Raw genomic sequence first — 18,445 nt, 5'->3', positions numbered from 1 at the left:
AATAAAGCAATGTTCCTGTTTGAAACCTCTCATCTCGCTTATTGCCAGCAAAGAACTCACTACACAACAGGTAGGATACACTGGTAGTTCTATCATTATTTTTTGTTACTAGCATTGTTGGGAAGGAAATAAGAATGTAAAAAATCAAAGTCTACTGAAGGAGTAGTGGACAGGATGTTCAGTTGTTACTATTAGTGTACATAAACATAAATCAAGGCTAGGATCCCTAAGAAGGGAAGCAGAAGAATCAGAATAAAATGGAAAAAGAAAATAATCCAATCATTTGTTGAAGGGTGGGATTATAAACAAATCAAGTGTAAATTAACTGAAAACTGTTGCTCGCTCCATAGATATTGATCTCAGGAACAATTACAGAGTTCCTGGAAAAAAAGGCAGGATACAAATTTAACACATAAACAAAAGTAGCTCTCTAGGACAGTAAACAGATGAGAGAAATGGATCAGGCCAAGTGAAAAACCGTTGGGACCAGATGGAGAATTTCAGGGGGTATGAGAAGAAGCAGCTCAGACCTATGAGAAGGAAAAAAGTAAAAGAAAGACCGCCTTAATTGATTTACTATAGTATGATTTTCTTTTTAGAAATTTCAGCTTTATGTTTTTACCCTGACTAGCATTAAAAATGTTCCCCTGAAATCTGTTTGATTCTTGCTTCTTGAGTTTGCCACCTAAGTTGGGCTTTAAAAGCTGCTAGCATTTCCAAGAACTAAGCAAAAGAGACAGTCAACTATAGCTATTCTTAAGATGTAGAATGTTGTTGTTGTTAGTTGTGAAGTCATATCTGACCCATCGCGACCCCATGGACAACGTTCCTCCAGGCCTTCCTGTCCTCTACCATCTTCTTGAGTCCATTTAGGCTCACACCTACTGCTTCAGTGACTCCACTTCATTCTCTGTCGTCCCCTTCTTCTCTTGCCCTCAACCTTTCCCAGCATTAGGCTCTTCTCCAGTGAGTCCTTCCTTCTCATTAGGTGGCCATAACTTAGAGCAAATCCACACAGCCTCCTTGTTCCTTTGTGAGATTGGCTCTCTCTTTCCAGAAAGCATGTCCACCAGCAATCCACCCAGAGCTAAAGCAGCTCAAGGATTGCAAAAGATTGCTTTGCTCTAGAAGAGGTGTTTTGCCTCTTATCCCACCACCAGACACTAAATTTATTTATTTATTTAGCAGATTTATATAGTCACCCACTTCATATAACATGACTCTGGGCAGAATAATAACAACAAAAATCATAAAACACTCAAATAGGGGAGAGATTATAGCAGTATTCCAGTATCTGAGTGGCTGCCACAAAGAAGAGGCCAATTCACCAAAGTACCAGAGGGAAGGACGAGAAACAATGGTTGGAAACTGATCAAAGAGGGAAGCAACCTGGAATTAAGGAGAAACTTCCTGACTGTGAGGACAATTAACCAGTGGAACATTTTACCCCCAGAAATCGTGGGCGCTCCATCACTGGAGATTTCTAAGAAGAGACTAGACAGTCACTTGTCTGAGATGGTATAGGTTCTCCTGCTTGAGCAGGGGGCTCCAAGGTCTCATCCAGCTCTATTCTATTCTAAATATAAGTGAAAAAGAAAACAAGTGAAAAATATTGATCAGGTAGGAAGGCTATTTGAGCTATAGGAGAAGAATAATGTCTGATTGATATGAATATTCCAATCAATCAGACATTATTCTTCTCCTATAGCTCAAGTAGCCTTTCTGTCAACGCTGCTAACATCAAATGTTATTGCTTGACAAGAGATGAAGAAGTAGCCATTTCATATGTTAAACTTGTGTATTGCTTTAAGAGATTTAGTTTAAGGTTGGGAGGGGGGATGAGTAGGATTCTACCTTCAAGGCCATCTCTAACTAAAGAAGATAAGAGCTTGGCGGGTTTTCTAATGGAGAATATGATTAATGACAAAATTAGAAAGGTGGAGAATTGTGTTTTAATATATTGTGCAAGGGGCGGAGATTTCAGATTCCAGCTTCCTTCGAGCAAGCATTTGCCGGTACATTAGGTTAATAAAGGACTTTTAAGGTAAACAATGCCTCAGAGTCACTTGAAAAGCCCATACCTCGGAAACTTGACACTTTCTACCTGATCAAGATTTTTTTTAATTTAATTGCTCCTTGCCACAAATCACAATATTTATAATAATACAAGCTCTGATCAATAAATATAATTCACATTTGCTGTCAACATGCAAAATCATCCCACCATGCATTTTCACCATGAGAAAATTAAGGGCCATAATGTTGATGAAGATGGTGCTGTATTTAATTTTCATTTTACTTTTGGTAAGTGATTTCTTCAATGCAAGTCAATACATTGAATTCAAGGCAAATCATTTTTTCTTAAGGTTTGTCTATCTATTTCTTTATATTTCCTGAAGACTCGAGAATTAAGCAGGATGCTGGTAGGAATCTCTAACATGGCAGAGCGGTGCTATATGAAGCATTATGGTCCTTTGGAGCAAATGACTTTCCAGTCCAAGCTGGATATGATCCAAGTAGGTAAATCTGTTTGGGCTTCTAAAATCAAATTTGCACAGAACAGAGAAGAACATCTTATCTATGACAGTTGAATGAAGTGTAAATCTAAAGGGAAGAAACATTTATCCACAGTAATCACTGATGTCATTCTGTTATCTCAAAACTGCTGTTGTTTTTTCATCCTTGAGCTGATCCCAGATTCAATGCTTTGATCCCTCTGCAAAAGCTGTTGCCCAGGCCATTTCACAATTCAGTAGTGTAATGCTTATATCATTTGCCTGAAATGCAGAATATATTCATGTTTGAAAACATGTCAGATATTTTTTAATTAAATATCCACTTCATTCTTTAAGGAAAAGTCTCTAATGCATAGTTCATAGTTTTTCCTGTTTATATGAGTAGCAGGGTTTCATTCCTGCTGCTAAATATTCCCAAATGTATAGTACTTTATCTGGGTTGTTTGGAAGCTGGGGAAAAAAAAACCTCCAGTGTTTCAAGGATGCATCAGTGAGCTTATTCAAAGGAAACCAAATTAAACAAATTAAAAAACCAAATTAAAAATGCACCAGAAAAATGAATGGCTAACTCAGGGAAAGAATTATCAGCAGTACTGTGTTTTCAATTGAAGTTCTGCAAGTCAGTGAATGTTATAACCACAGTGCAACTGGCACATCTTTGGTAACAGCAGGTGCAGAAGAAATTAGAGAGCTGCTGGACAGTGACCATTGACCCAGGGGAGGGTGCATGTTACTAAAATGCAGGGGTTTGCCTAGAAGAGAGTAATAAGTGGTAAGGAAAGTGGTCTGAAACACTTGAGCCAGCACATATTATTTTCAACCTTGAGCAAGAAAACACAAGTGGAGGCTAATTCACAATCTTTAGAGATATCAGGTTTTCCACAAGCAGCTCAATTTATAAGCCACAAAATCTTTCATAAGTACACAGTATTCAGTTTGCATATACTGTATGTAAGGCTCATGCATTTAAGTAAATGAATATACTTAGTAATATGTTATCTATATTTATAATCAATTCATTTTCTCTCTTTCTTAATGTATCCAGGAATTCATTTGTGAGAAAACTGTGATGAAACAAGAAATAATGAAGCCAGAAGAATATAAAAGTTCATCCAGCCTTTTAAAGAGATGACTTCAAAACCAAAGAAATGATAGCAAATGAGGACAATATATGAAACAAAAGTCCTGCAAGGAGACATGGAATAAAATACCGTATTGCATTGCATGGGCACTTGGAATGCTTTATATTGTACACAAGTCAGCACATGGATACTGTCACTGGAAGCATCATTCATATGGGTTTCAGGATCAAGAACAAGAACACACAAATCACATTTTTAGTCTTGTTTATTAAGGAACAAAGACAAAAATAAGCAGTTTAGGCATCAGCAAAGCCATATTAGAAGTATTTTTGCTTTTCAACTTCAATTTGCTGATTGTTTTGCATTCATTTTAAGTAAATTTCCTCTGCCTTCTCTAAGCAAGCAAAGCATAGCAGCATAGCCTTACATTTTTCTAGCTTCGTGTCTCTTCTCAACAACATGCCAAAGACATACATCTTTACAGCATATAATGTCTGCTTAATAAATGGGTGTTCCCAACCGATGCATTTCTCCTTCCAACGCCTAATTACTAGCTTTACGCCTATTTAATTATCTAGATGTAAGGAAAGGATTTATGTAATAAATTGGCATTGTACAATCCACTCCCAGACTGAAGTGATGACTGGATGATTATTCTTTGACAGATAAATCTTTGATCATCTTCCACTCTAGCCACACTCAGAATAGCTGCTTACTTTCCCCATGATGCTGTTCGTCTTCAGAACTCGTCAGTTCAAAACCAACACACCACAGTCCATTTTCAACAATACTTTAACATAATAGGATCACTAACTACCTGCTAGTTTCTCCATTACACTGTTCAGTTCTCAAAAATTTGGAGTAAACTGATGTGTGGAAAATTATTTTATGAAATTTTAAAATGTGATAAGTAAAATAAATGGTCCACAGTGAAGCAATTTACTTATATTCAAACATGCTGCCTATAAATAATCTGAACCTTTATATTTTCAAGTATTTCAGTAAGTATATATTTATTTTTTTTATTTTAATTCCATCTATTAACAACAAAGTTTAATGAAGATTAAATATTAATATACCTGGCACTTGTATTAACTAGCAAAGACCTTGTTACTGGATGATAATGATATAAATATTAATAAAAATAAAGAAAAGTTTTTTAAAAAAAGATCTTTATCCTTTCTAGTATACTGCAGTAGTGCATAAATCTGTTATTCCATTTTGGACAGAGAATGTCTATGGGAAGACCATGTACAGTTGCAAATACTGATAGAATTGCCATACCTTATAAAAATGGCAAATGTCAGGAGATGCATCTTTCATGACCAGTTCCAGCTACTAGCATTCTATATTTTAAGCAACTCTCAAGTTGTGTATGGATGGTGTTCCCACTCTGAAGTGAGCTCTGTCTGATTAAACACAAATTTAACACTTAGAACTAAGTACCGGTAGCCTAAAAATCAGATTATATATAAATTATAATCCATGGCCTTTTAGAATTCTCAGAGCTCTTATCTTTACACATATGCTTCACCTCATACAGTACCTGATTATGGGAAATGTCTGGATTGCTTTAAAACCAAAAATACAAACTTGTAATTTTTTTTATGATTCCATTTTTTAAATACCAACTTAAAATTAATGGACTAACTTTGCTAACATCTATATTGTTCCTCCATAATGAAATGAAATAATGTATCGGTGAGATGTTCAGGATCAATGACCAAAATGTCACAGAGAAATATCACTACAAGATAGCTGATTATGCCGTACCTTTACAAATGTCCTTGCATTTGCCCCAAGGTGGCAAATTTAATAAATGTACTCAATTATGTTGCAGGAAGTGGTGAATAAAAAGCAAACATAATGAACAGGAAGAGTAACACCAAACAATGTAAAGCAGTGAGGTCAAATGTTTATTTGAGGAGTGCTTTAAAAAAACAATACAAGTTTATAGGTTTGCAGCAAATGGTGAGATTAATGTTCTGTATTTACTGCTATACATATTGCTTTTCTACACTTAGTGCATTGCAAATACATATTTATGGGAACTTCTCTGCAAAAAAATAATAATCCCCACCTAGGTAAACCTTGGATAAATGTCTCCTTTATTATAAAGATGCATTGAGTTCTGTCTTCTCAGAAGAATGACAGGTCAACCTTGAAGGGCAGGCTTCTTTCAAATGAAATGGACAGTATAAAAGTATGAGTTAATAGCTACAGTATATTTGCCTATTTTTCATATACAGACAGACAAGAGTTATAGAGATTTCTCAGTCTTACTGTCATTAGAAGGCATCAGTTGTGGTATTGCTCTTCTTCTCCCAACGTATTTAATTGGGTCAATTAGAAGTTCAATATACTGGAGAAATATCAAAAGGGGATTGATTCATCCAATTAACTAATTCCAATGGGATCAAATTGAGCCCCAAATATACTCAGTCATGCACAAGATTAAACTAATGCTACTCGGTTCTGTTGTGGAAAAACCTAAATCAGGAGTTTCAAACTCAATTATCATGTTTATTAACCAAAAGGCTGCAACACTGAAGTCTTTTTCATAAACCGATGCACTCTTCTAGTGAGTCAAAAATGAAGAGTATATGTTTACATTACATGTGTAAACATAAATTTTATTTGAAGTAATTTTGTCAAATGCTAAATATTTATCGAATAAATACAATCTGTCACTGAGAAAAAAGCTGACTGCTATTTGATGTTTTCCATTGATGTTTTCAATGGGAAGCATGGAGCTTTCAGTTCATTTTAAGATTTGTGTCTAAGTCTTACCTATCTTGCAGGGCTGTCATGAGTGGAAAGTGGGCTGTTAGCTGTGGAACCTGGGATTGGCAGCTCTGTGAGGCATGGGAGTAAAGGAGTGGTAATTCAGTATCAAGAAGAAGACAGGTGGTCCTGTCTGAACACAGATTCTGGGTGACAAGTGAAAGAGAGCTACGAAAGATCAGCAGATTCATAATCTCAGCCTTCACCTGGCAAAATTGAATGATTAGAGCTGTGCCAGAAAACATCTTGTTCCTGCCATTTGGGCTGAGATGACCTTCCATCCTCCACAGCTGATAGAAGGCAGCAATTTAGGGCTTGTGTCACTCTGTGCTTCCTTGCCTTCTGCAGCTAGTAGTTGGTGCCTGAATGGGAAGTAGCAGTGATAGGGCATCTTTTAGTATTTTAGCTGGGAAAGGAGTGTGCCTCTTAATACAAGGTGCCAGGCAGGGGTGCAGAACACTGTCCCTGCCAAATAGTAGGAATAACTACAGTATGTGTTCCTGTGCTATTCTCTGCAAGCTGTAGCTGTAGTGAGTTGATAGTCCTTGATCTGAGCTATGACAGCTTCTTGATGTGGATGTTGACTGTGCAAAAAAACCCCAAGTGGCTGCATGCATCATGCAGGCCACAAGTTTGAGACTCCCGATTTACACCCTACTCTTCCAAATGAATTATTAAATTAGACGCTCTGATTTAATTTCCTGTAAGCCAGGTGTCTGCAACTTGGCGACTTTAAGACTTGAGGACTTCAACTTCCAGAATTCTTCCATCTTGGCTGAGGAATTCTGGGAGTTGAAGTCCACAAGTCTTAAAGTTGCCAAGTTTGGAAATCCCTGCTCTAAGTAAATACAATGATTTGTTGAAGGCTTATTGAATATTGTATTCTAGTAGTAAATGAACAAGTTAAATATTTGGGGGTGCAAATCAGTAAATCCAGTAAATAGGTTGTTCATTTACATAGACAGATTTTATTTTATACAGACTAGGTTTTAGTTTACATTATCAGGCAGTATAACAACAATGAAAACACTGGCATTTCCAAAATCCGTGTGTTTGCTTTCTACTTTACTTTGCTAGTTCACTCTTACCGTTATAGTTTAAGGACTCACAAACAATCCTGAGATCATTTATTTTTTATTTTTTAAAGTAGCCTCTAAAAACTTATTTTTTATATAAATAACACAACATGGCAGGACTGGGATATATTCAATCTCTACCTTAATATTAGGCATCTTATTTGTGGTATGAAGATTTATCATAAGATTATCGTAAGATTTAGCTTATGATAAGATACCCTATGAAAAGAATTGGGAAATAAAGAAATAAACAATGCAATAGCATTCTATTTATAATAAACAATTTTCAATAAAAGCTACCCTAAATTGTTTTTTAAATCCAATTAATTTAGAATGTGGAAATATAGAAAGAAAACAAATGTCTCTTTAATCTCACCTGTTACTCTAATTTTTAATCATTCAAGATTTTGTTAAAAAGAAAATCAAAGATAAATATCTTTTTGGAAATAAAACAACTTATTTCATCTAAGAGTTTTTTTTTATAAGATATGTATCATTTTCCAAAGGGGACGAGGTGGCTCAGTGGGTTAGGACGCTGAGCTTGTTGATCAGAAGGTCGGCAGTTTGGCGGGTCGAATCCCGAGTGCCGCGTAACAGAGTGAGCACCTGTTACTCGTCCCAGCTTCTGCCAACCTAGCAATTCGAAAGCACATAAAAAATGCAAGTAGAAAAATAGGGACCACTACAGTGGGAAGGTAACAGCGTTCCGTGCGCCTTTGGCATCTAGTCATGCTGGCCACATGACCACGGAGATGTCCTCGGACAAGCGCTGGCTCTTCGGCTTTGAAATAGAGATGAGCACCGGCCCCTAGAGTCGGAAACGACTAGCACGCATGTGCGGGGGAACCTTTACCTTTACCTTTATAATTTTCCAATGCAACCGTGAAATTTAAAATGCAATTAATTTCATTATTATGGCTATTTTATTACTACTTATCACATTTCTTAAGTAGAAATTGTTTGTTGGGTTGATAGAAAATGGAAAGAAAACAGGTTTCCGTGGACCTTGGCATATAATCATGCTGGCCACACAACCATGAAAATGTCTTTGGACAATGCTGGCTCCCTTGGCTAAGATATAGAGATGAGCACAGCCCCCGAGTTGGACACAACTAGACAGGGAAAACCTTTACCTTTTGATAGAAAATTAATCAAATTTGAACAGGCAGACTTTATTGAGCATGTCCCATGTTATCAAAGATGCTGAAAGTTGTGGAACCACAGTGGGGTCAAGAACCTCTTTGGCTGGACTTATGTCTTTCGTCCCAAGTCCTTCTATAGATACAGCAAAGTTGTTGCTCTTTAACTAAGTGGCAATTAGTATTTCAATCACTCTTTTACTTTCTTATATACTGAATTACAGAGATGCTACAGGCAGACAATGAGCATGTCTAAATGAAGTCAGTTCATCCCAGTGCTAAAAGAAATGTTCTAAAAATATTTAGGCTTTTGTCTGTCTCAGACAACTTTCAGAAGTTCAGAACTTTTAGTTCTCAGCAGTTTTAAAAATCAGTTTAAATTGTTTATTTGTTTATAGAATGTATATGGCCGCCCGTCTCACATAATGAACATAGATGGCTCACAATAACTGATAAAAGGAGGAATAAAGACAAAACCACTCTTCCCACCAGGTGCTACACTAATCAGCCTCCTGAACAAACCTCCATCCTTGGCCTAATGCTTGGGGAAAGATCCAGATCTTCATGGCCTCTGGAGGGCTAAAAGAATAGACATCCCTTGAATCTCAAGTGGGAGACTATTCCAAAAGGCTGGAGTGGCTACTTATTAAGTATGCCTCCGAGGTTTTATCAGTTGACAACATTTAAGTGATGAAACCTGTAATGGAGAGAAGGAAAAACCTTGAGGAACAGGAGGAAGAGCTGCAACCAAAACAACAGTCAGATAAAATATATTTGAATCTGGGGAGACAAGTAATTTGAGAAAGTTACATGTTTGCCCCTCTCAAGTTCTCATAGTCATAAAGAGAGGGACAAGGAAGCATATGCACGCTTACAAGATTCTATTATTGTAATCTTGTAATCTTGTAACAGGACCTAGAGCACATCCACCCTGTCTGACCTAGTGGAATGGGCATGAATCAATCCTTGGGGAAAGGGAGACTTGCAAATAACCTGGTCCTCTTGCATCTTTGAGATTCAGTGTGTCAACTGTATGAAATGTCTGCTAGAAACAGAATACAAAGCCAAATTTTTGTACTGTATTTTCCCCTTTTTAAACTGAAAACAAAATTTGATGGGAGAAGTCCATTCCATGAGGAAAACCAACTATGATTCGCCTTCAATGTTTGCTTTAAGCGTTATGTGAACAGCTCTGTAATTTTTTTCTAGTGACTATTATGAAAGCTGTAGGATGCTAACAGTTTGCTCACATGTTTAAGGAGTGTGCAGTCTTACAAGATTAAGGCTGAGTTAAAACTTGATTAGGAATTCATTCTAGATAATTGGTAGGATCAAGTCAGAGATGTGGTACAGCACAAACCACATCTGATTTCATTCATCCACATCTGATAAATAAAACAATTGTAATTATATCTATATATTTGAAACACAACACATAATTTTTAAAACTGTTTTCTCTCATAATCATAGTCTGAGACAAGCTTTGAAGGGTGTTTGGAAGAAGAACTTACGGTTCTTGGTGGCCTGGGGTTTCATAGTTTGCATCTCTGTTTTAGCAATGATTTTAGCAACTTTGTTCCAGTTGGCTTTGTAATTAAAAAAAAAATGCTACAGAATGTCAACCAGCTCTGACTGATCTCTTTCCAAATAAAACTGAATCTTGATAGATATTGCACCCATAGAAGTAATCACTAATAGATCTGAATAATAGCATGTTCTCCTTTTTTCTTCCTTAACTATGCAGATGTTCAAGTCATTAAATACCTCATTTGTTTTTGCATTTGTGTGAATCTTCATAGTCCGAAATTTGGTTTGGATAATTCTGATGCTTTGCACTCCACATTTCTACATCTAAAATTATAGACTATGGTTCTTTCCTCACTACTGAGTGAAAGTACTCCCACCCCTTCTTGAGTTGAAAAAAATTATACCAGGTCAATATATGCTGTTTCCATTGCCAATCTTTCCATTGGCTTCATTGCCTCTGTTTCAAGTCACTGCAATCTCCTGATATTCCTATAAGGCAGTGTTTTTTTTACAATGTATACACAATCAGTATACTGGTTGAGGAATTCTGGGAATTGAAGTCCACACATCTTAAAGATGGTGAGGTGGAGAAACACTGCTTTAAGGTAATGGATAACAAAGTCAAATAGATTTTGTACTTGAAACCTCCTTGATCTTTGTTAGAATAGGGGGGAAACTACTACTGTAACATTAACCCAGTTAAGGTTGATGTAAGCCTGTCTGGCTCTTGGCCTGGAATTCTCCTGCTTAAGCGCGGGGCTGGACTAGAAGACCTCCAAGGTCTCTTCCAGTTTCTATTCTATTCTATTCTATTCTATTCTATTCTATTCTATTCTATTCTATTCTATTCTATTCTATTCTATTCTATTCTATTCTATTCTATTCTATTCTATTCTATTCTATTCTATTCTATTCTTTGTGGATATATTGGGGGCATGTTAGGGCAAGTTCTTAAAGCAGGATTCTTTCAAATTTTCTTTTATAGAGACATTACTCCAAACCGTTAGTGGAAATTAATGTTAATAAAGGTCATGATGCCGTGAAGCTTTAATAAAGTAGGCAAGCCAGAAAAGTCTTATTAAATATATAAAAAAGATACCGATGGAAAGTTTTTCAAATGCAGCTGAGGTTTTAAGTGCATTGACCTAATCTCACTAGTTACTCGATGAGAAGGACTTGATGAGAAAGACTGTTAAGATTCTGTTTTTCTGGTTATAAATAGAAGAGATCAGGGAAACTTGCTATAAACATAAATCTAGCAGCCAATTACACCGTGGTGGGGGCTCCTTCCATTTTTTTTTACTAAAGGAAAATACAGAGAATCACAAAGAGAAGAGATACAATGAGATGGTAAAAGGAAGGCCTGTATTCAAATCCTCTATTGCATGGGTGACAAACTTGATCACATGACATTATGTATCAGGACATGACGTTGTTTTGCCTTTGTGGAGCCAGGGTGGGCGTGGCCTATGCGTGACACATCTGGCCTATGGGCCACCAGTTTGACACCCCTGGTCTATTGGCCCTGAAACACTCTGAAAATCTTGGACCAAATCCTCCCTATCACCAGATGGTATGGTAATAAAGTGAGAGTTCAAAGAGAAAGTTGATATGCAATTATATATAATTATATTAAAACATATGATTATTATAATTACATAATTATAACATTGAAGGGCAGCTGTGTGACCTTAGGCCAGTCACTCTTTCTGTCTCAGCCCAATTCACCTCACGAGGTTGTTGTGGGGAAACAGGAAAAGAAAGATTAAATGTGTTTGCAAAAACATCAGTTTTTTATGTGTATCAGAAATGTAATGCTTTGATGCCACCTAGTGTTGATTCATCACAGATATAAAAATATATTGATATGTAGATATACTGACAATCAGTATGGTATAGTGTTTTAAGGGGTTGGACTGGGAGCAGGGAACAGGTTTTGGTTGTCCTTTGGTATGGAAGCTGTTGGGATGGTTTTGGGCCAATCATTTGGATGATGAAAATCACCTGCAATCGGCCCAGGTTCGAATCTCAGAAGGGTATGGCTGACTGATGAGAACAAATAAGTTTGAAATGCATATCAGTCTCCCTTTAATTCTTTGTTAGCAATCCAAAAAAAAAAATTTACACAAATATGAGCTGTCACTGTTGTGACTACTGCCTGTTGATGGCCTTGGGTTAGGCTGAAACAGGAAATAAGATTTGTCCCATGTTTGGGGCCTAGCAAGGTAATCTAAATACTTAACAAACATTTCATACACACACACACATAAGGTAAAGGTTCCCCTGCACATGCGTGTTAGTCGTTTCCGACTCTAGGGGACGGTGTTCATCTCTGTTTCAAAGCCGAAGAGCCAACGTTTGTACGAGGACATCTCCGTGGTCATGTGGCCGGCGTGACTAGACGCCAAAGGCGCACAGAACGCTGTTACCTTCCCACCGTAGTGGTCCCTATTTTTATACTTGCATTTTTATGTGCTTTCAAACTGCTAGGTTGGCAGAAGCTGGGACGAGTAACAGGCGCTCACTCTGTTACGTGGCACTCGGGATTCGACCCGCCAAACTGCCGACCTTCTGATCGACAAGCTCAGCATCCTAACCCACATCAGTGAAGAGGCCGTGCTCCTTTGGTAGATTGATTTAGGCTGACACTACAGTAGATATAGGGTTATGCAAAATGTTCTGTGGATGAAGCTGGTTTGTTTTAGACAGAAGTAATTCATGGGAGGAAGTTGAGTAGGGGGGTAGCAGAGGGGGATAGGGGTGTTCTGTACCAGCCTGCTACCGGCTCTGCAGAAAAGGCAGGGTCAATCCCTTTAGAAACGGCAAGAGGCTGGAATTATGCCTGCCAAATTTATTCACAGAAAACAGATTAAGACAAGACACCAACCATAAAACACGAGCTAAGAAGCAGGAACAATCCAAGCGGTTGCCTTCAGCAAACCAGCCCTCCCACACATTCCCCTTAAATACAGTTCAGGGCGTGGCCTCTCTGTGCCTCCTTCCGAGGTGCCCCATTGCCTTCCTCCTGACTGATTGCCTCCTGCGTCGGGCGTCCTTGAACAGGGCCAGCTGTGGGTCATCTTCATCCACGCTGTCAGGCTCACACAGCTGGGTCTGCATCGTGACCAGATGAGAGGGGCCTTGCTGGGGGCTCTCATCAAGCTGTCCAATCCCCTCAGCAAGCTCTTCAACACTCCCCTCCTCCTCCTCTGAGTCGTCCAACCCAACTCCCAAACCCACAGGCTGACCCTGAATCACAACAAGGGGTAGCTCACTGGTGGCAGAGAATGTTCTGGGAAGTCAGTAATTATTTGGCCATTCAATAGGACAGGCTAAACTGAGACATTTGTAAAAGAAGAGAGGAAGGGTTTGGGAAGAATGGGAGGCTGGTGAGCCAATGGAATATGCTGAATTGGAAAATTGTGGCCACAGTTGGGGAAGGGAAGAAACTTGAAATCTTAAGGGCAGGGGGCCTGGTGGGACATGGGTGATAGCTGAAGTGGGCAGGAAAGCAAGACATGAGGAAAATGGCTGGTTGGTTGATTGGTTGGTATATGCCATCCTGGGAGACACTGGACGGAGAAGGGGAGGGGATGGTGACATGGACTAGATGACAGGAGTTGAAGTGCAGACCTCTAAAAATTGCCAAGGTTGAGAAGCACTGGGTTCAATGAAGTCTGGGAAACACTGTGTGGTCTGAAAAATGTCACAGATGAAAGGCTGCTATCTCCCACTCCCAGACTAGATTGTAGGGGAAGGGGTACTTTTAATAAAAAGAGCTAGCTTCTCATAAATTTTCAAATGAAGCTTATCAATCATGAATTTTTAGAAAGCACCTTATGTGGCACACCTAGGACATACGTTTGGGAATTAAGGATAGTTTTCATTTTTTAATGTAAGTTGATTGAACTATTGTTACAGGTAAAGAAATAGGCTTCAGAAGAAATATTGAGCTGTAACATTCTAATTCCATGCACTGCCAGAAATTGAATGGCGTTGGGGCAGCTGTCTGTCATTGCTGTGCTTGGGTCTTTGTTCTACTGCACTGCGTAAAGCTCTTGGGTACTAGTTCTATATTGGTTGTTGTTGTTGTTAGCTGCGAAGTCGTGTCCGACCCATCGCGACCCTATGGACAACATTCCTCCAGGCCTTCCTGTCCTCTACCATCTTCTGGAGTCCATTTAAGCTCACGCCTACTGCTTCAGTGACTCCATCCAGCCACCTCATTCTCTGTCGTCCCCTTCTTCTATTGCCCTCGATCTTCCCCAGCATTAGGCTCTTCTCCAGGGAGTCCTTCCTTCTCTATATTGGTAGCAATATTAATTAGAAAGTATGAGCGGCCTAGAAAATAGTACCTCCCTAAGTAATGTGTGGTCTCAGGGGCTCGCTGGCTGCTTTATACAAGGGCAACATTAACTTTGTATAAGATTATGTTCACCCAACATTCTTCACCAAGTCACCTAAGATGTATAACAGGGGTCTTCAAACTTGTCCCTTTTATGACTTGTGGACTTCAACTCCTAGAATTCCTCAGCAGGCATGCTGGCTGAGGAATTCTGGGAGTTGAAAACCACAAGTCATAAAAGGGACAAGTTTGAAGACCCCTGATCTATAAGCTGTCTTTATACAACATATGAAGCTTGATTGATTTTAAACTTGGTTATTTTTTTTTCTTTGGCCAATCAAAGATCCTGGAGCACTGGGGAACTACCAAAGGACTGGAAGAGAGCTGATGTAGTTCCCATCTTCAAAAAAGGGAAAAAAATAGATCCAGGAAACTACAGACCTATCAGCCTGACCTCAATACCTGGGAAGATTCTGGAAAAGATAATCAAACAACAAATCAGCGAACACCTTGATGCAAACAAAGTCACCACTAAAAGTCAACATGGGTTTGTCAAAAACAGATCATGCCAGACAAATCTTATTGCATTCTTTGACCAAGTGACAAAATTAGTGGACCAGAGGAATGCTGTGGATATAACTTACTTGGACTTCAGTAAGGCATTTGATAAAGTAGATCACAACCTACTAACTTGATAAGATAGAAAAATGTGGGTTAGATAGCATCACCACCAGATGGATTCGTAGCTGGCTGACAGGCCGTACTCAGCGTGTGGTCTTCAATGGAACTGCACCTACATGGAAGGAAGTGTGTAGTGCCCCAGGGCTCTGTTCTGGGCCCAGTGCTCTTCAACATGTTCATTAACAATTTGGATGAGGGGATAGATGGGGAACTCATCAAATTTGCAGACGACACCAAGCTGGCAGGAATAGCCAATACTCCAGAAGATAGGCTTAAAATACAGGAGGATCTGGACAGACTCGAACACTGGGCACTATCTAACAAAATGAAATTCAATGGTGAAAAAAGTAAGGTTCTACATTTAGGCAGGAAAAATCAAATGCACAGTTATTGTATAGGTGGTACCTTGTTCAATAGTAGTAACTGTGAGAGGGATCTTGGAGTCCTAGTGGACAATCACTTCAATATGAGCAAGCAGTGTGCTGCAGCTGCCAAAAAAGCCAACACAATGCTAGGCTGCATTAACAGAGGGATAGAATCAAGATCACGTGAAGTACTAATACCACTTTACAATGCTTTGGTAAGGCCACACCTGGAATACTGCATCCAGTTTTGGTCACCACGATGTAAAAAAGATGTTGAGACTCTAGAAAGGGTACAGAGAAGAGCAACAAAGATGACTGGGGGACTGGAGGCTAAAACATATAGGGAACGGTTGCTGGAATTGGGTATGTGTAGTTTAACGAAGAGAAGGGCGAGGGGGGTGACATGATAGCAGTGTTCCAATATCTCAGGGGCTGCCACAAAGAAGAGGGAGGCATGCTATTCTCCAAAGCACCTGAAAGCAGGACAAGAAGCAATGGATGGAAACTAGTCAAGGAGAGAAGCAACCTAGAACTAAGGAGAAACTTCCTGACAGTTAGAACAATTAACCACTGGAACAACCTGCCTCCAGAAGTGGTGAATGCTCCAACACTGGAAGTTTTTAAGAAGAGACTGGACAGCCATTTGCCTGAAATGGTATAGGGTTTCCTGCCTGAGCAGGGGGTTGGACTAGATGACCTCCAAGGTCCCTTCCAACTTATTATTACTTACTTACATTTATTTCATTTATGATGCAAACTACAATACAAATCACAAAACTGGAGTAAATCAGAACTTAAATATGTTGTCTGTATAGAAAGACTATAATCGACAAGAATAAATTATAAAATAAAGAACAAAGTTGAATATTTGCACAATTAATTTTATGTTGATATTAAAAGACAAAAAATCGAACAGGTTCCTTCTTTTCTGGGCTGGAAATAATAACAGCGTTATATCACAATGAATTCGAGTTATCAAAGGAACAGGGATCCATTCAGGAAGGAGGTAGCAACACTTTTAGTGAGAATGGGCATACATCAAGAGGTACAAGACATAGAATCCTCCAGTATTATGAGATTCAGGGATTTGAATCATGTTCAGGACTGGAACATGTGGTGTCAAATCCCCCAAAATGATACAGAATAGAATCAAAGGGTTAGGACTTTATGCATATGTGGTCTTATATTTCTCTTCCATTGTCAATGTATCTTTAATCTGCTTTATAAAAGGGGTTTGCAGAGCTTCTGGTTCAAAGGGAAAAAAAGCAGGGTCAAGGTCCAAAGAATATATGAGACCTCAAATATAAATTGATGAATAGCTCTATTTGATATAATCAGTGTAATTTTGGGTAGGAAATAAAAAGTACATTTAACTGATATCCTAATGACGACTTATGCTGCACGAATAAAAAATGCAAATACCTTTTCTGCTTTAACTTCAGCAGAACTCAGACTGTTATTTAATTATTTTATTAAATGTATATGTTCATCTCAGTACCCAGAATGACTCTTGGAGGCTTATAATGGCACAAAAGCATAAAAATAAAAGGATTAAAATGCAATTAAATAAAGGCTACAAACTAATAGCATGAACTGGGTGGGTGAACTTTTGTCTCCCACTGTTAGGCATAAAGAGTCAGGGCCATCAAATTCCAGCTAAAAATGTATTGCTCAAGCCTATATATAAGAAACTGTCAACTAACAGCATTAAATTGGAGCGAGATAAGTCAATGGAATTCAAGGCCGGCTGGATTTGGAGTGTTTGCGGACACATGATTCCAGGCCGAATCCACTCCACCTCTAGGCTTTGCCTCTTCTTGTACACTCAATGAATCATAGCCAACATAATATTCCCCTATTGGGGCCCCAAGTCAACTGGCAGTTAGGTTTTAAGGCTCTTCTGGAAGGCGAGAGGCAGATCTCACTTCCAGCAGCAAGATGTTCCAGAGGACAGGAGCCAAGGCAGGAGTTGTGAGTCTAGAACCTCCTCGCATAGCATCTGTATTGGGTAGTACAAACCCATTCAGGACCAAACATGATAAATCCTCAGATCCTAAGGCTCCACATACTTACTGCTGCTCCATCTTAACAGAGTTCACCTAAATCCTGTTGTCCTGTCATGGTTCCGATAGATGAAACCATCAAAAGAACTTTAAGGCAAAATTTCTTCCTTAAAGAACATTTTATTCAGGAAACAAAGCATCGGCACTACATAGTTGAACCCAAAAACTAAATTCCCTTCCCCAGGATACAAAGTAACAAAGTGCAATTCCCACCCCCAAGCAGTCACAAATCACATTCTCCAATTAGCCTGAAAGTGGGCTTTCTCCCCAGCTCCTCAGCCCCAAAACGTTATCAGTTCATCCTTGGGTTCCCACAAAACAGCATTATTGTTATGGCTAGCTGAGCCCAAGCATTTATCCCACCCTACCCCTTCTGCACCTAATTTCTAAATACCACAAAAAGCATGTTAAAAGCAAAAAGAAAATGGCTGCAATTTTCATCATTGGTCAGTGGGAACGTCCAAAGTTTACAGCGTTGACATGTCCCACATCGAGATACCCAGTCTCCAGGCACCACAAGAGCAGAAACAATACTTGGGTTATCTGGGGTTGAAATGTAAAGTTGAGTATATCAACATACTGATATTACCTCATCTTGTGGTGTTGATCTCACCCAGTGGCTCCATGTGGGTGTTAAAAAGGAATGCAGAGTATTGAGTCCTGTGGCATACCACAAAGCAACAGCCATGGTATTTAATATATGTTAAATGAATTGTAGTACTGTACCTTACAAAGAAATGTAACCCAATGTAAATATTTCCTCTGCCGTCATTTCTTACTCTAGGGGGCGGTGTTCAACTCTGTTTCTTAGCTGAGGGAGCCAGCGTTGTCCAAAGACATTTCCATAGTCTTGTGGCCAGCATGACT

The 18,445-nt window shown here is 38.9% G+C and overlaps 1 protein-coding gene and 1 long non-coding RNA gene across 2 annotated transcripts in view; both read left to right on the top strand.

The window, feature by feature from the left end:
- The window catches only part of CCDC197 (coiled-coil domain containing 197), a 44,873-nt gene extending 40,530 nt beyond the window's left edge, over positions 1–4,343 (top strand). Inside the window, exons 7-8 of the mRNA XM_083379473.1 lie at positions 2,400–2,516; positions 3,562–4,343. Coding sequence (XP_083235599.1) covers positions 2,400–2,516; positions 3,562–3,648 — 204 coding nt within the window. The 3' untranslated portion in view covers positions 3,649–4,343. The remainder of the gene's footprint in view (positions 1–2,399; positions 2,517–3,561) is intronic.
- LOC310650755 overlaps positions 1–18,445 on the top strand; it is an 852,012-nt gene that overhangs the window by 199,430 nt on the left and 634,137 nt on the right. The gene's annotated exons all lie outside the window — the stretch shown is intronic.

The sequence above is a fragment of the Vipera ursinii genome (assembly GCF_947247035.1).
Source record: "Vipera ursinii genome assembly, chromosome: 1".
Taxonomy (NCBI): Eukaryota; Metazoa; Chordata; class Lepidosauria; order Squamata; family Viperidae; genus Vipera; species Vipera ursinii.
Note: the sequence above shows the minus strand (reverse complement) of the source record. Positions and strands in the feature narration are given on the sequence as shown.